The 27,458-nt window shown below is 32.9% G+C and overlaps 1 protein-coding gene across 8 annotated transcripts in view; it reads left to right on the top strand.

Annotated features, from left to right (window-relative positions):
• The window catches only part of LOC105497260 (triple QxxK/R motif containing), a 69,846-nt gene extending 43,510 nt beyond the window's left edge, over nt 1–26,336 (top strand). For 5 of the 8 annotated variants that reach the window (XM_011768254.2, XM_011768257.2, XM_011768256.2 and 2 more), the window contains 3 exons: nt 495–576; nt 17,918–18,003; nt 23,125–26,336. In XM_011768254.2, the coding sequence (XP_011766556.1) occupies nt 516–576; nt 17,918–18,003; nt 23,125–23,238 (261 nt within the window). In that variant the 5' untranslated portion in view covers nt 495–515 and the 3' untranslated portion in view covers nt 23,239–26,336. The remainder of the gene's footprint in view (nt 1–494; nt 577–17,917; nt 18,004–23,124) is intronic. The other 3 variants (XM_011768255.2, XM_011768258.2, XM_071068012.1) reach the window with 1 other exon arrangement.
• Nucleotides 26,337–27,458: the final 1,122 nt, after the last annotated feature.

The following is a 27,458-nucleotide window of genomic DNA, read 5'->3' on the forward strand; positions in this document are numbered from 1 at the left end:
GCTTTTAAAAATAAAATACAAAATACTTGAGATTCAAACTTTAGCCTTAGTTTTAATGTAACATAGTAAGTATATATATCCAAAATATATATACTTGGAAATAAACATGTTGCCAAAAGCATGCCAAAATCCCCAACCTATCTAAGTAAATGCTACATGATTTTCATATTTACAGATATGTTATCTAACAATGTGGTTTAATTGAGCACTGATAGTACTTGATAAGATGAATGTTACCAAAAACAAACGATTGAGAAATTTAATTGCCAGCAATTGTATCGTTGATGATTTATATAAAAGAATTTTATTTTCTTTATGAATATTTAAAGGAAATAAGTCAAAGGTATTTGTACCCATTGCTTTAAAAATGAATTTTATAGAATAAACTTTTTAAGAATTTTTTTATAAAATAAATTTATTTATAAAATAAATTTTATAGAATTTTATAGATACTCTTTTTCAAAAAAATTTCATTATAATTATTTTCTTTTCAGCAGGCATTTTGGAGATCAAAGATGGGTAGAAAAGATGCTTCTACTATAAAACTTCCTGTTGATCAGTACAGAAAACAAATTGGTAAGCAATGAATTATCTTTGATACACTCCTATGAATTAAGATAAAAACACAATTATGCATATTAAGAAAATACATTTTCTCTAATACATATGATACACAGAAATATATGAGTGAAGAAGGACTTTATAGAGTTTTATGGAAGCAAAATTAAATGCAGTCCTGCTTGCCAGTAAAGATATGAACTTCATGTATTTATGATTTTTCAGTGCTCTTATAATTTTAATTTAATAAAACAAAAAATAAATATTCTTTAGGCTGAATGCTTTTATATAATTAGCATTTTTGATTTTATAGTCCATTAAATCATTCCTTTGTATATATATTATAACTTTTAATTCTGTTGACTCTTATTGGCAATAATTTGATAACTTCAAAATTCTGTAAAATGTGCTAAATAAGGTAGAACAAATGTCCTTTTATATGGAAACCTGAATTCAGAAAAAAAGAAAGAGAATTCTCCAGAGGTCATATGTGAAAGAAGGATGAAGGAAGACTGGAAATAAGGATTTGTAGATGGAACTGAGACTCCCAAATATACTTGGACCCTCAAAGAGATACTACCTTAGTAGAATGGTGGACTTGTAAAGCTCACTTAGCACAGGAAGATCACAGGAAGCTTACCTATTTTAAATTAGGCTCTAGGTGCAGGATTTTCTTTTCAAGGATACATGGAGTATTTCTAAAAAATTACCTACCTGCATACTAAGTCACAAAGAAAGTATCCAAGTTATAAAGAATCAATATCCTATAACTCATTTTTTAATCAAATGTAGTAAATTAGAAATTAGTTAGAAGCAAAAAGGTAACTTCCCCTTCTTCACCCAACCCTCTCCTTTAGTGCACTTTTTTTCCATCTCTACCATTGCTTCGGAAATACAAAATAAATAAATAAAAATAACTCTTCTAAATAACTAAAGGATAAACAAAGAAGTTACAATCGAAGTCAGAAAATAGAGATAATTGGTATCAAAATATAGTATATATCTATTTCATAAATAAGACATAAAAAGTATACTCCATAAAGAAAAATATATTTCTGAAGAACAAAAGACATGCAAACAAATAAAAAATATTTGGAATACATATAGCCAATTAAGAATTTTTATAGCACATATTTAAGGTGTACAACATGACCTTTTGCTGTATACACACACATACACATACACATACATACACATACACACACACAGTAGATGATTACTATAGTCAAACCAATTAAAATATGCATCATCTCACATAGTACCTTTTCTGTGTGTGGTGAGTCCTAAAATCTACTCTCAGCAATTATCAGTGTACAATACAATATTATTAACTGTAGTTTTCATGTGATATATCAGATCTATAGTTTATGCATCCTACATAATTGCAACTTTATACCCTTGACCTATATCTCTGCTTTTCCCCTTCCCTCAAACTCTGGTAACCACTATTCCACTTTCTTTTTCTAGATATTTGACATCTGTTTTTTAAGATTGAAAAGATAAGAGAGATCATGCAGTAATTTTCTTTCTTTGTCTGGCCTACTTCACTTATGAAGTTTCTGTTTAGAGTTCTTTTTGTTTTATATTAATATTGGTAAAATATCTTTATTTTGTTAAGTATTCTGGTATTTTTCTTACGCCTTAATTTTAATCTATAAATTAATGATATAATTGATTTTTAAATATAGCTGGAGAATCTTTGTTTTCAAGCAAGCAAATTTCATTCTATATAATTTAATATGAATGAAAAATATTGATATATTTTCACTTTTTTATTTATATTTTTCATTTGTAGTGATTTTTCCTTTGCTAATCTCCACTCTAACCTTTTTTCTTGAAACTTTTTGACTGTGTTTTCTTTTTCACTCTTTAAATTTTCAACATTTTCCATTCCTTTTTTTCTTTTCTTTCCCTTTTTTGGGAAAGGGAGAGGAGAGTCTAAAGTTTTCATAGTTGACTTAATAAAGTATATTAAAATCCTTATTTAACCTAGACAATAAGGATTTTTAAACTTCTAAATGTGATTACTTTCTCCTATCTTTCACATATGATTTTTTTTATTACACTTACTAGAATTTAAATATTCTTGAAGACAGAAGCTCCATCTGATTTTTTTTGGCATCTCTAATGATGTTCAGAGAAGGTACTTAATAAATATTTAAATAATCAATAAAGCAACTGTCCTAATTCTTAGTTGATTACAATTTTATATGCCCTTTGTTTAACCTAAACTGTTTACATTAATTTAAGTATTTTATTATTTTTCTTGAAATAGTAAGCAGTATGTTTAACTAAATTGAATATTTACTGGAATATGTTGTTCAATTTCTCTTAATTTTGCATTTTAGATTCCTGTTATTCTTTTTGTTGTTTGTCTTTCTTTTACTTCTCTACATCCCCATGGGTACCTTGCATATAACCACTTCTTAAATGTTTGTGGACTTTTTTTGTGTACTAATTGCAAACTCAAGATTGATATTATTTGTAACATCTTCTATTTAACTATAATTCCCCTCCATGTATAACTTGTTGCTTGGTTAGCATTTTTAATATGAATTTTCTTGGAAATTAATTTATATTTTATGAGCAACTTGGTTTATCTTTAGCAGCTCTAAGCTTAGTGCTTGTTTCTTAGTACTTAATGTGGTGTTAAATGATGATATGTTTTCTGTAATGGTAATGTATGACAAGCTGTTATGTCCAAGCATTGAAAAATTATCATTGGTTTGAACTGTTTCTATAACGAAATTAAAATGAAAATTTTGCACGAGATTTTTATTTTCAATGATGAATTTACCAGCCTGCTCTCTATATTCTGGATATCTCCAAATGATTTTGAGAAAAGTTTTACTTTTTGCGTTGGTTTGCTTTTGTAGATAATACTTGCTTTTTTCTTTAAGAAAATTGTCATCCTTTGCATGATTTATGAAATGTAAAGGTACATTATGCTGATGGTAATCTACTGGATTATTTCTGGCTTTGTAGTTATTTTCATTTTATCAATTGGATTGGTTAATGTTTTACTTAGTTATTTTCCTGTGAGCATTTGTAATTTTATTCATCTTGAAGGTATTAAAATGCAGGCCATTTGTTTACTGACATAATTACTAAAGTTTTTTAACAAGATTCCATACAAAAGACTATTGACTTCCAGTTTTGTAATGAGTCTTCTTTAGATATTTGTAGTTTGCAATACAGTAACTAAAAATTGTGTTCATATGGCAGTTGCAAATTTACTTTATATAACAAATTGTATTACTTTTATATGTAATTTAGGTAATACAAGAAAAGTAAGATTCCAAGTAGTGTATTGCTTTTTGACGAAGGGAGGAGGGATTTGAAACACTTGATGAGATTTTTTTCTAAAAATGTTGAAGGAAATATAAAAGTCTTCATTGCTGATTACCAAATATTATTTGCCAGTATTTTTGGCATGCTGTAAATAACTCATCTTCCAATAATTCATTTGAGTAATTAAATTTAGATTGCAAATTTTTCTTTTCAAATATTTTGACTCTTATCTCTCCGCTTTTCTATTGTATCTTAATTGGTGTGGTCTACATAAATGGACAATAAATTATATATCTTTGTTATAGAGATCAGACAGTGAATAGAACTTGGTATTCATCCCAGACAGAATTATGATTGAATGTATTTGCAAGATTAAAGCACTGAATTTACTTTTTTCTAATTAAAGGCAATTAAAGATTTCTAGACACAAATAAAAGACAATGAATTGAGGAATAAGTGCAGGAGCAAGTCCATTTGCAGGTGAAAAGATGTGCCTTTGAAGCAGAACCAGCTGTATTTTCATTGAAAGAATAACAGTTTAGGAAGCTTTTCTGCATGTGCTTGCTTGATAGCATAATGTACTCATAAGCAGCTTATGCAGTATTCAGAAAATAACAGTGCATTAATTTTTAAAGCAGCAAAGGCAGAGGAAGAGCAGTACTGCCACATGATGATAATGAGTGTGGCTAGTGTAAAGTCGACTGTTGAGAAAGAAAGAAACAGTGAGCTTCTAGAAAATGAACATTTATAAAACAATAACCAGATATTCACGTGATAATGAGCTTGAGCAGCAATATCAACAAAGGGCAAAGATATAGTCTTGTTTCTGGGCAAGGGTAAGGAATTGAACAGCAAAAAGCCAAGAGCAGTAAAGTAATCTTTTTTTTTTTTTTTAATTAAACTAAGGACGCTCCCATGAAAAACCATGTCATAGTTAAAATGATTGCTTTAAATATGAAATAATGTCTGGCATAGATAACTTTTTAGAACATATGAATGACTGTATCCATCCCTAAAATAGTATAATATGAGGAATGGTAAATGATAACTATAAGGTATTTAAACAGTTATTATTTTTATTAAATATGTTTTTATATCTATCAATATTAATATATGTTTTCGTAGATCTCTTTGTATGCACTTAAATATGTGTGTGTGTGTGTGTTTTACAGGGACAGCACTAATGCCAGAGTTAAACATGTTTTATTCTTAGTGAATATATAAGCAAAGGAACTTTTAACACAGATGATATTTACTAATTAGAAATTATAACTTAAAATGGCTTTTAAAGTATTTTGTTTAAACTGCTGACACTACAGATTGTCTGCATAGTATATGCAAGTAAAAATTGTGAATTTCTGTGCTACCATCTTTGCTATCAAAAACTCCAGAAATAATTTGAAAATTCTTTTATATTAATGTTTATTTTTTAATGACGACTTTCCTTTTAGTTAATACTCATAATCCCTGTTTAAGACTTGAAGCAGGAAATTCTGTTGATTATGTACCTTGAGTTTTCAAGTATATATTTTTAAACCATATTTAACAGGAGGACACAGAGAAGCACTAGTTTGGTTTGTTAAATTTGCTTGAATTGGTAGCTATACACACGTTGTTAAGTGAATGTTAGTCTTATGTAATTGGAAGAAACCATTCACAAAGGTAATCTTTTAGGGCCTGAGAACGATGTTTAAAATGATCCCAGGCTGAAGTATCTATTCCACTTTCGTCTTAGTTTTATAGGATGTGAGCCACAGATGGAAATAGCCATGATTCCAGAGAAAAACAAGAAATAGAAATGATGGTAGAAAGAGAAAGTCCTTCAGTGTCAAAATTTCAACTTATGTCAATACCTCCACAAATTTTCCTTTTCCCTTGTCTTTTGGAATCAATCAATCAATCTCAATCTCTTTCTCTCCCATTTTCAAGTTATTTCAAGATGGATTTCTGTCATTTACAATGAAAATAATTCTGAAAATGATCTAAGAATGTCTCCAGCATCCTCCACAGCTACCCAAACATACATCCCAAACAAGCTTGAGCTGCTGTTCACTAAGTCTAGGATTTTTTTTGCTGCTGTTGTTCTTTTTGAGGCGGAGTCTGGCTCTGTCTCCCAGGCTGGAGTGCAGTGGCGCCATCTCGGCACCCGCCACCACGCTCGGCTAATTCTTTTTTTTTTTTTAATTTTTAGTAGAGATGGGGTTTCACCGTGTTAGTAGTCTTCCTTTTATTATGTTGTGATTTGGCCTAAAGGAAGAGGAAGAAGTGTTTTTAAAATTTTGATAATGGTGACTTTACAGGGGAATTGGTTGTATGGGGAAGATGAGTGTTACATTCTAGGAGCAAGCAAAGAAATACAGGTTCAGGCTATCATTCTCAATTCTCTAGTTGGTCATAATAGTTGTAACTCATGACTTCCCTTCAGTATTCATTTTAGATATTCTTAGTTTGAATCTCAGTTCAAGAATCTTAGTTTGCTGAGGGTCTTTGCCTTTAAAATTTTTTAAATGGTATTAAATTTTATGATTGGTTGAAGTCATACTTGAGTTGTCCCAGGAATTTCCTTACCTCTTCCCATATTCCTTTTGGCATGTGCTATGTATTAACAAACCATTTCAACGGATCTTGATAATCAGCACAAATTACCTCAGCCAACACTATGATTGCGCATTTTACTAGTTTGCGCACAGGTATGTAGAATTCAGACTGCCTAGGTGGCTGGCTCAGCTTTCAATTCAGGAGAACTAGCATTGTATCTTTTCTTAGGTTACCTCTGTTTCCAGATAAACCGAACAAAATACACTACTCAAACTTTGGCCACTGGGACAATTTCCCTTTTTTGTTGTCCTTTGGGTCCATCTTCAATGATTGCTCTAATACCATAGCAGTCTATTTCTAGCTGGTGTGAGAATATGATAAAGGTCTATCTACAAACATTTTAAATGTTAAAATTGTGTACCTAATCTTGTAGTTTATTGAACTAGATAACCTCCAGTTCATGACTGGTAGCTCAGGCCAGATGATTCCTGAGTCTCATGACAAGGTAGTCAGTTCTCCATCCTTTTGGTAGCAATCCAGGAGTTGTTTCTTAGCAGCTGCTACTTGCCGAAGGGGGTATGGCACTGTTCCAAAAGCCTGGAGACTGACACTTTTCTTTTATTCGAACCTGCTGAAGGGTAGCTTCTGTGTCTCAGTTAGCTAACAGTACTTCAGATTCCACTGATTCTACTATGTCATAGACTCCAAGAGATAGAGTATCTGTCACAGCAATCTACTGGAGAGCCTTTTATTGTTCCATGCTCTACTCAACTCTAGGAGCTTTTCAGGTCCCCTACATAGATAAAATAGGTACTATAGGTTTAAAAAACAAGAACATGAACAACCATGTATCCATCATCCAAGTTAAACATTGAAAATACACCAATAGCTGAGAAGCCTTTTATGTACTCCATCATAATTGCAATGCCCTCCATCTTTCCGAGAGATAACCACAATATTAATTTTGTATTAATTATATTTAAGTACTTGCCACTTAAATTTGTGCCAGAAATCTATCACTTAGTTTTGTCAGTTTATATAGATGATCTTTATATAAATGAAATCATGTTGTGTATATTGTTACAAAATTTGCTTTTACTGAATATCATGTTTTAGAGTTTTATTCTTGTTGATGGCTGTTGATATAGTTCATTCATTTTCTATGCTTTATGGCATTCCATTGTTTCTATATACTGGTATTTTTCTTCCAGTCTCCGGGTTTTGGACAGTTATCGATTATTCTTGGTTTTTTTTCTATGAATGCTGTTATGAACAATGCTTCTATGAATATTTTTAGACATGTCTGTTCATCGGTTTACAAGTTTCCCTGCAACATATACCTAGTAGAAGAGTGTTGTATCGTAAGTATGGATGTGTGACATAATCAAGTAATGTGAGTGTTGTTTTTGTTTTTTTAAGAAGTTGAGCCTATGCACCGTGCTTGCTGGCGATGGTAATGGTAAATAGGGTGTGGCAAGTTAATCTTTAATTCTGGGAGACAATTCCAACATGCAGACCTCCATAAATTAGATTTAGGTAGCAAACCTCTTTTAAAAGAATGTTTATTATTGTCTCTCTTATGTATATATCTGAATGAGGTGTCTCAGACACCTTCCAAGGCTTCTCCAAGACTTATATCATATCATTGTCATTGTGATATACTGTGTGGTTGTGAAGCAGTTAAAATCTCTGTGAATCATGTTTTTAACACTGAGATGTGGAGTTTACCTACTCCTGCAGTAGGACTGTAAGTATACTGCTGTCCTTTCCAGTAAGGACAGACAGCCTCTTGCAGTATCTGTGATCAGGTCTGAGAAAAATGCATTGGCTTGGTTAGTTAATTAACTAGTTATTGCCATGTACTAGGGACTTTGTCATTCTGGTACAGTAAGAAAATTCTACTATAATTTTAAATTTTCAGTAGTACTCAGTTGGTTTCCATGATATAATGAATCACAGTGAGGAAATAAACAGGCAAGTGAAAATAATCAGTGTGACTGCATATATAAAGTTTTTCATCATATAGTCAACCTCTGAAATTTCCCCAGGAGTATACATTTCCTTTTCTTTTTTAGTAAAGAAAGGGAGTAATAGTTCTACCTCACACTCACTAACAAAATAGCTGTTAGATCACATATTGGGGAGCCAAGCTGGAGATCCTATTTCCATTATCATTTGAGCCCATGTATTCAAAAATTGGGAAATGAACACAGGGTCTGTTCTGGATCACTGAGTCTGCCATTAGGAATTTATTTTTTTAAGTAAACTGATCTGTTAAACTCCTTCTGGGAATTAGTGGTCTTTGGATCTTTGCACTTTGATATTTCCAATATTGAAATTGTTTCTATCATCTACCCACATGGCTTCTTTCCTAACTCCATTCGAGTATAAGCTCAAATGAAATCTTATTAAGGAGTACTTCTTTGACTGCCATATCTAAAACAATACATATCTTGCTATCATTGTCTGCCCGTTGACAAGTGTATTCCTTTTAGTGCTTTTTATCACCTGATAAATTGAACAATTTTTGTTTGTTTATTATTTGTCTTTTACACAAGGGTTGGATTAACAGGCACTTGACCTGTTTCATTTACACATTAGTTATCAACCTGAATGTAATACTCATTTCTGTGCTTTGTTTTGGTCACACACTATTGGGAAAAAATTATTGATAGAAATAAATAGTTAAGTATGATAGGTATCTTATTATAGATCAAGCAATTTCAGGATACTCTTCAATTAAACTGATCACAACATGAGAAGAGCAATAGGAAATTTTATTCTGCAACAGAATCACAGGCACATAGAGCCTGCAGTTTTTATTATTAATATAAAATGTCAGCAACCAGGGTATAATAATCCTCCTAACTATGCATGTACCTTTCACTTTTTATAGCAAAACTATTAGGCTATAATAAGAATATGCATCAAGCAGAGACACCAATATCTTGCCTGGCATTTAATTATCAAAAACACCTATGCTACAATAGTATATTCACTTATATAATTCTTTATATGTAGACATTTAAGTGCTTGAATTATTTAAAAAAATCTACTGTCTGGATAAAACTTCCATAACAATGACAAATGTTGAAGCTGCTCTTAAATGAGCACAGCAAAGTCAAATGATATAAATAATAATTAGGAAAACCAACACTAAAAATGAATGCACTTCTTATTTCCATTACATTAAAATGTGAAATGTATTGGATTACTAAAGTTTTTAAAATGTTAAAATTTTGAACATAATTTAGAATATATTTAAAAATAGGAAATTGAATAAAAATTGATTTGAGTTAGTCTGGAAAGTTAGGTATATATTTTATAATTTCTAGGGCAACCATTAAAACATTGATCTAGAGTCAAAATCACAATACATAATTTAAATGGAATGCTAAAAAGTGTTCAAGTAATCCAGAAAGAAGGAAAATGAAAGAGCAACAAAATCAAGGGAACAAAGAAAAACAAACAATAAAATGTTAGACCTTAATGAAAACATATCAATAGTTTTATTAAATGTGAACACCTAAATACACTAATTGAAGGACAGATTTTCACACTGAAATTGTATAAAATTACTTACATATAGGCTGTATATAAGAAATTAGCCTCATGAGCAAAATGGCTGAACAGAATCCTCTAGTGATCATTCCCCCCCAGGAAGACCAAACTGAACAACTATCCATACAAAAAAGCACCTTCATAAGAAGCAAAAAACAGGTGAACCGGTACCTGGCTTTAACATCATATCAAGGAAAGAGGCACTGAAGAGAATTTGAAAGACAATCTTGAGTCACCTACACCACCCCTTTCCCATACTTCACCATTGGCCATGTGGTGTTGAGAGAGAATCTGTGCATTTGCAGGAGGGAGAGTGCAGTGATTGTGGGAATTTGCATTGGAACTCAGTGTTGCCCTGTCACAGTGGAAAGCCACACAGGGAAGAACTTAGCTAGTGCCCACAGAGGGAGCATTTAGACTAGTCCTAGCCAGAGGCAAGTCTTCTATCCTGGTGGTACGAACCTGAGTTTTAGCAAGCCCCATCACCATGGACTAAAAGTCTCTGGGATCTTAGATAAATGTGAAAGGCAGTCTAGGCCACAAGGACTGCAATTCCTTGGCAAGTCCTCGTGTTGTGCTGGACTCAGAACCAGTGGACTTGGGGCACATGTCATCAGAGATGAAAAAGGAGGCATCACAAGTGATATTTCAGAGAAAAAAAAAAGTAGAAGCTACTTTGGGTAACTGAATGCCAATAAATTAGTTAACCTAGAGGAAATGGATAAATTCCTAGACTCATACAACTCACTAAGATTGAACCATGAAGAAATCCAAAACCGGAATAGAACAATAACAAGTAATGAGATCAAAGCCATAATACATCTTTCAACAAGGAAAAGCCCAGAACCCGATGGCTTCATTGCTGGATTCTACCAAACATTTGAAGAGGAAATAATACCAATCCTACTCAAACTTCCAAACAATAGAGGAGAAAGGAATGCTTTCAAACTGATTTTACAAGGCCAGTATTACTGTAATACCAAAAGCAGACAAGAACACATTTAAAAAAGAAAACTACAGGCCAGTATCCCTGATGAACATTGATGCAAAAATCCTCAACCAAATTTTGGTAAACCAAAGTCCAACAACACATTAAAATATTATTCACCATGAGCAAGTGGGATTTATCCCAGGGGTGCAAGGATGATTGAACATACACAAATCAAACAATGTGATACATCATATCAACAGAATGAAGGACAAAAACTGTATAAACATTTCATTAATGGTGAAAAAGCATTTGATAAAAATTTAACATCTCTTCATGATAAAAAACCCCTCAAAAAAACTGGGTATAGAAAGAACATACCTCAACATAATAAAAACTGTATATGATAGACCCACAGCTAGTATCATACGAATGGGGATGATAAAACTGAAAGCCCTTTCTCTAAGATCTGGAACAAGACAAGACTGCTCACTTTCCACTACTGTTATTCAACGTAGTACTGGAAGTCATAAATAGAGCAATCAGATAAAAGAAAGAAATAAAGGACATCCAAAATGGAAAGGAAGAAATCAAATTACCCTTGTTTGCATATGATATGGTCTTCTATTTGGAAAAAACAAAAGACTTTATGAGAAACTATTGAAACTAATAAGCAATTTAAGTATAGTTGCAAGAGTTGATTTTTGTACAAAATCAACATACAAAAATCAGCAGGATTTCCATATGCCAACAGCAAAGAGTCCGAAAAAAAAAAATCGAGAAAGTAATCCCATTTGCAATAACTGCAAATAAAACAAAATACCTAGGAATAAACTTAAGCAAAGAAGCTAAATATTTCTATAATGAAAGCTATAAAACTATGATAAAAATTTGAAGAGAACACACACAAAAAAAGGAAAAATATTCCATGTTTTTTTATTGGAAAAATCAGTATTGCTAAATTGTTTATATTACCCAAACCAAACTACAAATTCAATGCAATCTCTATCAAAATGCCAATGAAATTCTTTACAGAAATGGAAAAAGTAATCCTAACATTTATATTAAACCAAAAAAGCCTCAGAATTGCCTAAGTCATCCTGAGCAAAAAGAACAAATCTGGAAGAATCATACTAACTGACTCCAGATTATACTGCGGAACTGTAGCAACCAAAACAGCATACTACTCTCATAAAACCAGACACATACACCAATGAAACAGAATAGAGAACCCAGAAACAAATTATTTCATCACAGTGAGCTCATTTTTGAAAAGGTACTAGGAACATATATTAAGGAATGAACAGTCCTTTCAAACAATGGTGCTGTGGAAACTGGATATCTATATTCAGAACACAGAAACTAGAACTCTATCTTTTACCATATACAAAAATCAAATCAAAATGGATTAAAGACTGAAACCTCAAACTATGAAACTAGTAAAGGAAAACTCTCCAGGAAATTGGACTGGGTAAAGATTTCTTGAATCGTAGTTCACAAGCACAGACAACCAAACCAAAAATGGAGAAGTGGGATTACATCACATTAAAAAGCTTCTGCACAGCAAAGGAAACTGCCAATAAAGTGAAAGGGACAACCCACAGAATGGGAGAAAGTATTTGCAAACTATCTAACGAAGGATTAATAACTGGCATACTTAAGGAGCTCAAACAACCCAATAGGACAAAGTTTAATAATCTGAGTTTTGAATGAGCAAAAGATCTGAATAGGCATTTCTCAAAAGGAGCATACAAATTGCAAACAGGTATATGAAAAGGTTCTCAAAATCGTTAATCATCAGAGAAATGCAAATCAAAAATACAATGAAATATCATCTCACCCCAGTTAAAATGGCTTTTATCCAAAAGGTGCAAGAACGAATGCTGGTGAGGATGTGGAGGAAAGGAAAACCTCATACACTGTTGGTGGGAATGTAAATTAGTGCAAGCACTATGGAAAACAGTTTGGAGGTTCCCCAAAAACCTAAAAACGGAGCTACCAGATGATTCAGCAACGCTATTGCTAGGTATATACCCAAAAGAAAGGAAATCCGGATACCAAAAAGTTCAAGACCAGCCTGGACAATATGGCAAAACGCCATCTCTACTAAAAATACAAAAATTAGCCAGGCGTGGTGGTGCATGCCTGTAATCCCAGCTACTTGGAGTCTGAGGCAGGAGAATTGCTTGAACCTGGGAGGCGGAGGTTGCAGTGAGCCAGGATCGTGCCATTGCACTCCAACCTGGGAGACAAGAGTGAAACAACATTTAAAAAAGAAAGAAGAAAAAAAATGCAATGTTGGCACAAGCATACCACAGATATTCCCATTCCAAAAGGGAGAAATAGTCAAGAAAAAAGGAGTAACAGATTCCAAGCAAGTCCAAAACCCAACAGGGAAAACGACATTAAATCTTAAAGCTGGACAATAATATCCTTTGACTCCATGTCCCACATCCTGGTCACACTGGGGCAGGCATTGGGCCCCCAAGGCCTCAGGCAACCCTCCCCATATGGCTTTACTGGGCTCAAAGACCTAGCAGCTCTCTGAGGTTGGAGTCTTTTGCCTGGTTCTTTCCAAGGCTGCAACTGCACACTGGTAGCTCTATAATACTTGAGTCTCTGAGGTGGCTTTTCTCCTGTGGCTTCACTAGGCATTGCCCTAGTCAGGGCTCTCTCCCGTGGCTTCATCCCTGCGACAAGTTTCTGCCTGGGCCCCCAGTCTGTCCAGAACATGTTTTGAAATCTAGTTGGAGGCCTCCATGGCCTCACAGCTCATGAAATCAGCAGGTCTGCAGAATCGGCACTACATGAACCCTGCTAAGACTTACCCCTTGTGCCTCCTGGAGCTGCAGCACAAGCTTCACCTGGGCCTGCTGAAGCCACAGCTGGCATGGCTGAGGGGTGCTGTGATGGAATGTGAGAAACAGAGTCCCCAGGCAACTCCAAGTAGCGAATACAGAGGTAGCCTGGAGGCCTCTCTGGAGACCTTGCCCTTAAGATCTTCTGGACTCAGAGATCTCTGAAATGCCTTTGGGGGTCTTTCATTCTCCTGATGAATAGCACCTGGTCCTCTTCTCTCCCTAGTAATCTCTTTAGCAAAGGGTTGCTTGGTCATGCCTTTAGTATTCTCTCCTCAACACACTTTTTAAAAATTCTTTACATGGCCAGGCTGAGAGTTTTATATATCTTTCCCTTCTGTTTCTCTTTTAATTGTAAATTTTACCTCTTAATCATTTCTTTTTTTTTGCACTGCTCACTATATGAGGTCAAAGGCAGTCATGCAACTCCTTCAGTATTTTGCTTAGAAATTTATTCTAGCAGATACTTTAGTCCATTGCTCATAAATTCTGTCTTCCATATAAAGTCTTTGACATGGAAGCAATTCAGCTATGTTCTTTGCCAATTTATAACAAGGATGGCCTTTACTCCACGTCCCAATATGATGTCCCCCATTTCCATCTGAGACCTCATCGAAATGGCCTTTACTTTTCATGTTTCTATGGATATTCTGATTATGACCACTTAAATAACCCCTAAGAAGATTCAGACTTTCCTTACAGCTCACCATTTCTTCTGAGCACCCCCAGAATCACATTTAATGCTTCCTTCATAGCAATACAGGGTTTTTCTAGCCTGCTCGTTCAAAGTCATCCAGCCCCCTCCCCGTTGCACATTTCCAAAGCCACTTCCACATTTCCAGGTGTTTGTTATAGCAGCACCCCTACTTCTTGGTACCAGTTTTCTGTCTTAGTCCATTTGGTGCTGCTATAACAAAACCTCTGAAATTGGAAAATATATAAAGAACAGAGATTTATTTCTTACAATTGTGGAGACTGGGAAGTCTAAGCTTAAGGGGCCTGCATCTGGCAAGGGCCTTGTGAATGCACTACCCCATGGTGGAAGGCAGAAGGGCAAAAGAGCATGCACAAGAGAGAATGAGGAAGTAAGCCGAATTTGTCTTTCTATTATGAACTAACTTCCGTGATAATTAACCCACTCTCACAATAATGGCATTAATTTATTCATGAGAGCAGAGTCCTCCTGATCCACTCTCCTCTTAAAGATCCCACCTCTCAAAACTGTTGCACTGGAAATTAGGTTTCCAACATGAATTGTGTGGGAAACATTCAAACCACAGCAGATGACCACTAAGGTAACTGTGCAGAGACTCCAGTGACCGTATACTATTGAATACAGTCTTTATAGAATTAGTTCGGAAAAGTTACTAAACAAAGGTATTCTAACAACAACAACAACAAAGAGCAAATAACAGTAACAACAAACCTCAGGAGTGATCTAATTTGCAGAGTTTCCACGTTACGTTATCAAATATGTTTGATTTTCAGTTTAAAATTATGAAACGCATAAAGAACTAAAAGGGTAGTTCATACTCAGAAAAATGCAGTAGACCTGTTCCTAGGGAAGCTCAGGCACTGGACTTGATTGAGGCCCCAGATTGGCTTCAGAGGCTTGAATTATCAAGTTTTTCTCTCCACATACGATTTATCCACATACGATTTAATGAGCAGCTGTCAAATAGCTACTTTGGTTATTGCATCACTGATACAACCAAAATCAGAATCAGTTGTTCAAGAAACAGTCTACATATAAAATTTAGGTTATATAAGAGTGTGTGTGTGTGTTTTTCCCTGGGTATAAGTACTCAGAAGGCAGGGACTTCTGTATTTTATATTTTTTACCATCATGTGGGCATAGGTATCTTTCTTGAAGCCATAAATAATGTTGAAAACCTCTTTGGGTACAATGGAACGATCTGGTTTTAGTTATAAAGAACTTAGCAGACACTCCTGTAAATGTTTTCACTTAGTAAACTAAAACCACATTTTACAATATACATTTTTGGATATCATAGTCGACAAGGAGAATACTAAATTTATGACAGATGCACTGCTTGGAAAAGTACCAGGTGTACAATAACTTTTAATACTGTCTTTTTATTATCAGTACAGTTTCAAATGTTAATATCAACTTGAATACAAATCTGGAAGTATTATTCTCTAAGAATATAAGAGTTGAATTGAAATAGAATATTAGAATAGAATATTTAACCAATGGTTTTATGGCAGTTGAAGTAGAGTGATAAGTTCTCAGTTTAGTATTAACTCTTAGATATTTGAGTGTGTTTTATGACAGATACATTATCCAAAATATTTCATATCTGTATAAAAAGTATGAGTTAAGATAATCCTCTTGCATCTGTTTATTCCCTCCTAACCCCACCATCACATCAAGAGATTAATATAGGGCATATACAGGATAAAATAAGAAATTGCTTTGTGATAAGTCCGCAATCTTCAAATATCTTTTAGAATTCTCGTTAGAAACTTGCTTTGTAACCCTGACTGGAGGCCTTTGATGTGTCACCATTTTCATCGTTCTGAACTGTTTATATCTCAGCAGGAATAATGACACGAATAGTTTGACTGTGGAGATGTGAAATTAGAGTGAACACTTGTCAAGATTTTTTCATCAAAATTAAATATTGCTCATTTAAAATGGGTCAGAGTAACATTTTTCTGTATTTTGTTCATTCCATTATTTAAATTTAGATCATTTGATACATATTATGACAATTGGCTCATTTTTAGATCATCAAACCCCATCATCAAGTAATATTTATTATTCTTCTGCATGCTTATTGATTCAGAGTTATTACTATACAATAGCAGTTAAGGAAAGAGCATACAATCATTTAAAAACAAAATACCTTGCTTTCCAGCCAAACAAACACTTTTATGTGTCTAATGGACACAAATACAGTGTTTCTTCACTACGCCCATCCATTTCACTCTCATTTGACTACCATTTCTAGTTCTAAAACTCTATATGAAACTTTAAAGATACTTTTGAATTATTAGCAGACACATTAAGATGTATTGCACATTAAATTTTTTATGATATACTTGAGTTTAGACCAACTGCTTTTAAATTTATTTCAATGTGAAGAAGGTGTGGAAATTAAAGTTAGAATTTGTATTATTTAGATGCAGGGAATGTAGCGATGAGTTTTGTAAAGGAACTGGTCGTCGAAAGGAAAGGGAAAGGATAAAAATAAAACAAAATAAGAATCTAAAATAGCCAGAGAGATTATCCAATCATGTATTAACTCCTCCTGAGAATAACATATTATACTTATGTTTGAGGCTCATTTTGCCTCAGTTCCTAGTTAAGAGTTGGCTAACAAAAGATATATCATTTTAATGAATGCTTTCACTGCTCGGGTTCTTGTTGTTAAACCTATATTCTCCCCAGGCTGTGTAATCCACTTTTTTACTCTTTGCTGGAGTCACTAGATGATACACAAAGGAAATTTTGTGGCACCAACTCAGTTTCGCATATTTTTGGCTGTGAAATGTGGAAGAGATTATTCAAACTAATATCTAAATGTAGCTATCCTATAACTTCTATCTAGCCATGTTAATTTTGTTCTCTATTAAGAGGAGATAAAAGTTAAATACATATTGTTCTAATGAATTCAGGTGAGGCTAAAAGTTAAGTATTTATAGGTTTCTTCTTTAGTCTTTTACTCAGTATATATAATTACATAATATAATTATATAGAAAACTTGGGGATATTTCTCACTTATGTTTTGAATGCTTAATATATCCATAATAAAATGCATTTATAATGAGCTGTTACTTTTAGGAAGACAAAGTTAACTTTACCTATTGATGGGATCTTATATATACTCATTTACTTATGCATTTGTTTCCAAATGCCTCCACCTCCAAAAGGTTTTTCTTTACTTTAAATTTTGTGTTCTCTAAAACAAGTTTTTATCTTTTTTGACATTCACTATACAGCAAATCGAAGATGTCCGTCAGTATCTTCTTCCTGAAAAAGTAAGAGAAGGAAAAGTTGACCTTTTGGTGACAAGTTTATGGTTACCACAACTGGAAACTACTTTGCAACTCTGTGTCCCTGTTTCACTGTATTTAAACATTCTTTGACATTTCAAATGATTGTTAAACTTAATTATATATAAGCATAACTCATTGTCTGAAACTATTTCTTTTTAGGTAAACAGGATTATAAAAAAACTAAACCTATTTTACGAGCAACCAAATTAAAAGCAGAAGCAAAGAAAACAGCAATAGGCATAAAGGTAAACCTCTATTTGATAACTTTAAAATTTGATATGTGCATGCTATTTCATTTTCTAAAACTGGATTGCATAAATGTTTAATTCTAAATGTTTTATGACATTTCACAATCTAAATAGAATGCCAGACTTGAAGGTTTTTGTAAAGAATTTACTTAATGGAAAACATCCTTCCTATTCTGAGATTTTGGAGGGTCTTAAAACAGTGTCACTTAAGAGAATCAGTTATACTTAAAGGTGCAATTTATTTTCTCTCTAGCTACTGTGTGTGTTATTCAGACATTTCAGTGATGTATGTGGCGTTCGTCAGAAATTTCTTCCGTTTTTCAATAAATTTCATTTTATAGTTGTTTAAATTGCAGTTATAATTATATACACTGAGATCATTAATATATGTAATTTTACTCTACTTATTTTATTGTTGTCAGTACTCTCTGATGAAATTATAATGGCATTCCTAAACTTGTTCTTTCAGAATACCAGTGTTTTATCTGCTTAAGAGGGATAAATACAACTGAGAATGATGTTAGCAGATATTAATTTAATGTGCTAACACAATGAAGCTCAACAAATTGCATTTAAATTATTGACCATGTCAACCTTTTGCCAGGTATTTAGAGTTGAATTAAACTATTAATAGAAGAGTTAATTTGGCAACTCTACTATTAAAGGTGTAAAACAAAAATGACCAGTACATATATTTTATTTAAATATTAACATGTTAAAAGGAGATTTTGGGTTTTATCTGGCAGATGAAAAATCAATTTTTCTGAGTTATAGCTTACAGCAAATGCCAAGGTATTACTACCAAGCTGTAACAGCTGTTGAACTGCCAGATGATATATTTGGTTGTCTTCCAGAATTTGCTATTATGATCACGAAACACTGCCTTCTTTTCGCTCCTGATTGCTGATTTTGATCAAGCATTGCCATGTGATGCAGTATGTTTGCACAACACCATTTCTTCAGTGCTGTGTGTCAGTTTTCATTGAAAAGAAAAGTAAATTGCCTTTTTGTTCAAACGAGAGAAGATTCATCTTTTGAAGTATTTTTCTAATTTCATGTGAAATTTCATTCATTAAAAAAATTCTTTATGACGTGACTTTTTTAAAAAGCAGTGTTGAGTTTTTTAAACTTTTACATTTGGTTATTTGATGACCATTTCTTGAAGCGAGAACATTGTCTGTCATTGCCCTCAAAGGCAGTATGTCACTTACTTTTATCTTTCACAGTACAGTGGGATATTTGTTTTTTTAGTTTGTTTGTTTCTTAGAAAAATACGGAGTAACAAAAACCACTTGTGGCACAATATGATGAGAATTTAGATATTAGGATTTGAGAAATAGTGCAGCTATTTATTTATTTATATACCACCTTTATACACACACCTTTGTATACATTTGCTCCTATAATTGTTGTTATTCTTTAAATTTGAAGAAATAATAATGTTCCCAGTATGAGATAAGGCCTGCCTTATAGTGCAGTTATCTAGTATCTTTTTCAAAACACTGTAGAATTTGCTAATCTTTCTAGGAGAAAACATTTTTCTTAGATTTTATTTAATATTTAAAGTGTCAACAGAAAACTTTCAAACTGACAGCAGAATATAGCTCCTTTTTAATAAGCTAGCATATCATTTTGATTTGTAAACCTGTGGAAAACAAAAACCTTAACCTTAAATATTACTTACTTGGCTTGAAAATTTATGTGAAGAGCCTATTAAGATGATATGAAACTTTTTAGAATCAGGACCTTGAAGATGTTTTACATTTCAAATCTGGCATACTAATTAGTTTGCCCTGTCAAACTTTGATTGCCTTGTCATTTTGGCATAGGATTTTAAATAACAAAGTTTCTTTCAGCAATTGCCATTTAATGCTTTTTAATTTCCCCAGTGAGTGATTTTATCCATATTGATAATGTCAGAGAAGCAACTAAGGACTAATGAACATCAAACATATTTTACTCTTATCTAGTTGATATAGAATGATCGTAATATTGTAATATCTTATCACTTTACTACATAGTATTTTGAATGAATCATAGATATACTCTTCATAGAATTCAAATCTATAGAAAATATGAACAGATGCATGGGTAGAAGAATAACAGCAATGAGAACAGCACTGAGCTCAGGATAAGGAGGCCTAGAATCCTATCTCCTTTGCCCCTTCGTTTTGCCATAATCTAGCTAAGTCTAAGTTAGCACATTTATAAAATGGAAATTTTGCCATTTACCTCATAATGTTGTCAGGAGAGTTCAATAATACACTAGAAACACTGAACGTTGAATTGAACACATAGAAGTCATTTATGAATTATTAGCTGATTGAGACAACATTTGTTTGAATTAGCCATTCCCACTTTGTGTAAGTCAGTCTCTCCTTCAGTGTTTGTCATCGGCCTTAAGATACCCTCCTAGAGTGAGCGTTGTGTTGCCATATTATATATTACAAAATGTTCTCAGATTGGCTTTGAGATAGTATTATGCATATTAGTGTTGTAAAGTTTTAAAAACATTACGAATTTCAATATCCCTGTATAAAGATTATATAAATTTTACTCACTCTTTCATTATTATAAATTACAATAAATATTATAATAGTATAGCACCTGTGAAAAGAAAGATGAATAAGACATGATCATCTTGGAAGAGCTTATGCAAGAAATCACGTATAGATTTAATTACCATATCAAATCAACAGTACTGATTGAGAAATCATGGGCTAGAGATAGGAAAAATTATACAATAGGGGCTTAACCCTCCGAGGCTTTTAGTGCTGTTTGTAAATGTATGTTTAGTAATAGAAAGCGTTCTGAGGGAACAGTTAGCAATATCCGCATAAGATATTAATACATTGTTCTGAAACCTAGACTTAATTTCTACTAAGAAGGTACTTTTTTATTTTCTGTGTTTTAGAAATATAAAGAAAATCGCGTAATTTATTACCCAGTAATGCAATGAGTGCCACCTAAAAAATGTTTGCACAACTAAGTTTGCTATTTAGTTGCTGCTCAATTAAAAGATTATTTTTCAAGAATTACAGCATCACTAACTTTTATTCAGAATGCAAATACCAATTTTCTAGCATTTAGATGGAAAGGACTTACATTTGTTAATGAGTTGATTTTTATATTTAAAAGGTTTATATGAAAAGCATAATTATAATGAAAGAATAAGGATCACAATTTTAGTCTTGTTACGTAAATAAAATATTCAAGTGCCAACCAGATCCTGCCAGCAACCCCTTGGGATGAGCCAGCTTGAAATGTTATGTTTGTTCTTTTTTGTTCTTTATGATTTAAAGCTAAAAATAGCCAAAGGGGGCAAGGGAATCATAAATGCCTGTAGGTCTCTAAGTTATGGTTGGTGTCACCAGCATCCTGTAAGCATTATTTTCAAGTTTTACCATTGTTTCAACACTCCAGACACTCAGCCTCTACAATGCTTGTCTCCTCAATGAAGAGATAATTTTTGAAGAAAATTATTGGCTATACATTTCCACCTAGTACCTTTAAGCCACACCCACACTGTACATTGAACAGATGTAATGAATTAATGGGTCTTCTGAAGTGGTATTCTATGAATATTCTCTGCTTCCTACCCCTTAAATGCCTTTTCATGCCTCTGGGTGTTCTGAAAATGTATAGTGAAATGATACAGAGTTGTTTTAAGGACAAGGAATTGAAAAGCAGCAATTAGAACTGATTATCAATAAGATATGAATCATGGCCTCCAATCAAGAGTACAAACTTAATTCTTGCATTAAGATTGGGTGAATGGGGACTGCTGTCGAACAGTTTTGTTGTCCACTATACGGAACAGATGGAGTTTGCAGTTGTGTGTCACTTGTTTATTACATCCTCTTAAAATTAGTAGCTGTGTAACCAGATGGGTCTGGGAGCACAGCTGTGGATATAAGAAAATAAATGAAACCTGTCTGATGCTGCCATGCCCTTTTGAGATGCCAAAGTGTTTCAACTGCAACAAAGAAAAAATTCACTTTCCTTTGACATTATATTGGTATATTAGATTTAAAAAATGAAATCTTACAAAAATTTTTGACACTGAGTTTTTCAACCTCTTGGTTTTTATTAGTATTTATTTTCATAGTTTGGACATCTAAATAAATATAATTGTGAAACTAAAAATCTGTACAAAATATCTATTTATAAATTCAACATTCATGTAAAAATTCCATGTTGATTATAAGCCAAATTCATTTTAATGCTTTTAAAGTTTATTATTACCGACTACCTTCTTGTGAAATGTAAACTATATTCATGTAAATGCAAATAAATTGCTTCTCTGTAAAACAGTGCCAGGTAAAGGGCATAATACACAGTAGAAATTAGAATATAGTATTAGGCCCTTTAGGATACTGAACTGGCACTCTATTTGCTTTTTTTTTGATTTGGCCAAATGATATGTTAATGTTAGGAAAGTTCTGGAAGGTATACACACAGAGAGATATATACATACACATACTTTTTGAGAGATAATATGATTTTTATAATATATGAATAAATTTTTTATCATTATTTCAATACAGTTGATTAATTTAGTCCACATCACATCACAAATGAAAAATCTGGACCCATCCTTCACAGTTGTGATAAACTGTACTGTAATATAATCTAGAGACCAGTTACAACTGTTTCTTTACAATGAAAAGGAATGATAATTAAAAAAAAAAAACTGTGCCCAAATGCTATCATTAATACTGAATATGTTGAAGCCATAAATAAAGTTAAACACACTCAAATAGAAAACAGATCAACTGTGTAGATACAAACTGCATTGCTTGTATCGAACATCCTGATATCCAAACTATAAAAATATATTAAAATGATACATTTTTAGTATTACTATTAGGAAAAAACAAATTAGCTAGAAATAATAATACCAATGACTCACCCACTGATGCATTTGCCATTTCATTGGGACTTGCCAAGCACAAAACAAGTTTCTTAATGGCAAAAAATTGTAAAAAGGATATGATTATTAGATTCAAATTATTAATTCTAGACAATGGAATAGTATGGTTATATTATCTGGTGAAACTAATAACATTAACCAATCTTTTTTCATCAATTTCAAGTCTACTTTTTTTTTCTTCCCAGGAAGTTGGCCTTGTACTTGCAGCTATATTGGCGCTACTACTGGCTTTCTATGCTTTCTTTTATCTCAGACTCACCACAGATGTTGACCCTGATCTGGACCAAGATGAAGATTAGCTAAGCAGCAATCAATGCATGAAAGAGAAATAACTTTATGAAAGCACCCTTTGGGACCAAAACTTTCAATACTGAACCTGTAACATCTTTAATTCTTTCTGCTAATATTTTCAGTTTGCAGACATATGATTTTAAATAGTTGCATAGGATATCAAGAAAAGAACCTTACCTAGCAATGCAGTATAATATGTGCTACTAGATACTTTTATATATCTTTCTACTTTGACAGCCACCCTATACATGATACATTTAGATGAAATGGAAACCAGATCCTAAATGTTTCAAATGTCATTGCCAATTTATGTATATAATTCCATCACTTCCAGATTACTAAGTCTGTTTTTGTTCTATATACATCATAATTTAGTATATATTCTTATTTACAGAAACATACTCAAATCACATTCAGAAAGAACAAAAAGTCATGGGAAATTTTTTATTTTCCGACAAAGCCCTGCTCTCTTTCTGGAAGTATTTTATATCATTAGAGAGACTATCTGCACATACATCTACAGTAATCTTTTTCCTTCTTTGCCAACTGTTCATTGCACATGTGCTCCATCAGAAATGGCACCTGGATGACAGAAGCTCAAAGAGTCACATATGTCTCTAAAATAGAGTTCTTTTCCTCTTGGGCTGTCTGAACTGGTGTAAATAGAAAGTTCAGTTGATCTTGGTTTTAATTAACTTATTACTCTATTAATATAACCTTGGAATTCTATTTTAATTATGTTGTTCTGGCTGCTTGTAGTATCAGTTTGCCCCTCTTGTTAAGGAGATATGTAACAATCTGTCATTTAATTGTGCCGTCTTTTTCACATAACAGTAAAAGCAAAAATCCTACCTACTCAGAATCATCTTCTTAGGTTGTCTCCTAAATCTGAACAATACAGTGGTTTTATAAAATTACATTTTGTCTCTTGAGAGTTAATCAATCAGAACTCTTTAGGGAGAAAATAAATAATAGAAGAAAATATATGCCTCATATTACTTTCATATGTAATGATCTGTTTATATAATTTTTCAATGTATTTTGCATTTGTGGGAGCATAATGACCTGTGCATTCAATATTTTTACTGGTAATTCAATTTTTAAATATGTTTTTACAACATGTGAACACATAAAGTGTAGAAAACTGGAAAATACATGTCCACAGAAAGAGTTATGAGCTACTACCTTGTGTAAAGATGCAAAGAAAATGAAATTGTTGGAAACATGTGCACGAAATGTTTTATATTATATACATTGTATTTATGAAGAATAAATAATATAATAAGATTGTTTTCCTACTAGCCAAGAGAATAAATCCGTGGGAAATATCTAAGGAGTATGTAGGGCTTCATAAGCACTGCTTCTAAAAGATATTCTTTGATACTTTTGCAAAAAGTCGAATGTGACTGTGTAGCATTATGTTCTGTAGAATTTTTTTCAAGTAGCATAATTTATTTCATTGGTGTGAAAACAGCCAAAGGTTCCAATATCCTCACAAATCATTTATGCCAAACATCTGAGGGCAAAATTTAGCCAGTGTTATTTACTGGATTCTTCCCTTTGAACTCACAAACTCAAGAGACAGACCAAGAGTTCTTATATACTCACCACAGCGGACCAATCCAAGTGGCATTTTTAGGAAAGGTTGCAGCATTTAATGCCATGTGGTATGTCTGTTCGTCAAGTGGGTGGCAAGGGAATATCCAAGCTGGCATTTTGGATATGATGGGCCTTTTACTTTCCTGAGTGACATGCCACATGTCAAGAAATACTGCTCCCCCCCCACTCCCATCACATTTACGTGAACAATTTTCATTTAGTTATTTCCCCTTCCATATGGTGTTAAAAACAGTCATATTAAATAAAGATTATTTCTAGTTTTCAGTGGTAATTTAAATGAGAGGATATGTAATAATTGCTTATTAGATACTTATCCAAATGAAATATAACAGAGTTTACAGTACTTAAAATAGGTGATTATGCTCTTGGAAATGTTTGAAAATTCATCATCCTGAAAAAAACTTTACCATTCTGTTTTACCCTTGAGGTGTTTTGGGGGAAAAATGTTTTTGATAGTAATAACTATTAATCTAAATATAGTATAATTATAGGCAAATTTCACTGCCTAGTTTTATTGATATCCCAAGTCTATAGCTAGTCCATTCGTATGACTGATTGATTTATGATAGCTCCAGAGAACCATAAATTTCGAAGGCTAAACTCTCTGATTTCAGTAAATAGCAGGTAAAGTGACACAATATATGTTTACACAACACTGTTCTCATGAAATGCAAATTTTACAAAACTCACATTAACTGGGAAGCAGCCAACCCTCTGTAGAGAAATCCCAGATTGGAAGTCTGGTTTGAATCTTTGAAGACAGAAAGGTGATATCCGGCCTGCTGTTTTAAAGGGACCACACTTTTGAATACCTACTGGCGTTTGGCATAAATCTGAGACTGGCACCAGACACAATGTTAGATGTGGGTATTTTCCCTCCAGTAATTCACTGCTCAGAGTAATTTGGAAGACAAAAAACAGAAAAAAATCGTAATGATTTTTTAAATGTTAGAATCTATTTGTTAACATACTCTGCAAAATAAATTTCAACTAATGCAATAGATTTAAAATATAGCCTATGGAATACTGTGATTGAAGTTTGAAGGCTTGCCGGTTCTTATTTTGCATGCAAGTTTAGATGGGGTAAAGAATGTATAAATTTATTTGAGATGAGATACAGTATTGTAAAAATATAAACTCATCTAGAATTTCTTTTAAAACAAGCAAAAGCCTATTTTAGTACAAATGTTGGGTGAGTAGTTGTTTTAAGGTGGCAAAATACTTCAAGATTTTCTAACTTTTTAATTTTTCATAAAGACAGAAGAAATACTTTCACCCTAACCAATGATTGTAAGATCTTGAGAGTATGTTCTTACTCATTTCTGTAATTGCAGTAGTGTAGTCATCTGCATATAAATTTAATAAATGCATGTTAAAATTTAAGTTGATGCCTTTTAGTCCTCTCAGAGTCTGTCACAGTTCTTTGTGGAAAGTAGATGATCAAAAAATGTTTGAATTTAATAAATAAAACTTAAAAATCACAATATCAATCATCTCAGCATTTACCATTTATGGCCCTTGGTTGTACTGATATATATATGTGTTTCACCCTGATTCTCTTTAAATCAAGACAACTAGCATTAAGGTCACTATAAAATAGAAACATTGCTCTTTTCTAGGGAATCAAATATGCTATTTTTATCTTAGAATTTATTGAAAACTATACTCAATGTTTGAATTCAACTTGGCATGCATTTTCACTCCAAATGAAAATAGAACTCAATTTTCATTATAATATTTCTGTGACTACTAAAACACAATATTTTCCAGACTTTAAAATTATATAGTCAAAGATAATTCAGTAGAGCAAATTGTGCTATACATGAGCCTCAGAAATAAACTTCTAGAAATTAAAGTTAGCTGATTTTAATGTATTTCATCCATAACATAATGTTGTTGAGCCAGAGACTACCTAAGATAATTTTGTATTCTCTCCTCACCAACAATTAGACTTCTTTACACTTACCTGGGGCTTCCCTGGGAGATTCCTAGCACTTCTCCCTTAGCAGCACTGCCTTCTTTTATTAGAATTGCTCCAATGCAGCCTGGATAGAATGCTGTTTGCTAGATTTTGTTCCACTTACACCATATTTAGAATCAGTGCAACCCACGGTTTAAAAAAAAAAAAAAAAGTAGCAGATGAATTCAACCTATGGGAACATTCTTACCTTTTTGTTGATGTTTAAGCTATAAAGGTAAGTACAGAGGGAACTGGGAGAGTCATGTAAGAACTATATCAGTATGGAAATATCCATAGTGGGTCAGTAATTGAGTTAAAACAATTGAACTGTAGCCGCATTCAGCGTAGTGCCTCCTTATTATACAGTTTTTCTATCCCTAGCAACAGATATGTGATTCTTATTTCAAGAAAAATAAGATACGTTACATGCCAGAAGATTTTTTGATGACAGTACTCCCTCCTATTCTTCATTTTTTAAAACAACAACCAAATTGGTGGGGAGGCAGCCAAAATTTGAGGTACCAATGCCTCTCGAACAGATGTCGCACCATTATTTTTTAGCTCGTTTAGATGAATAAACATGTTAAACTGTGAAGTATTACATTTTAGATTTTTTCATTAAAAAAAGAGACAATCTGTTTACTGTCC

Source organism: Macaca nemestrina, chromosome 8 (genome assembly GCF_043159975.1).
Source record: "Macaca nemestrina isolate mMacNem1 chromosome 8, mMacNem.hap1, whole genome shotgun sequence".
In the NCBI taxonomy this organism is placed as follows: Eukaryota; Metazoa; Chordata; class Mammalia; order Primates; family Cercopithecidae; genus Macaca; species Macaca nemestrina.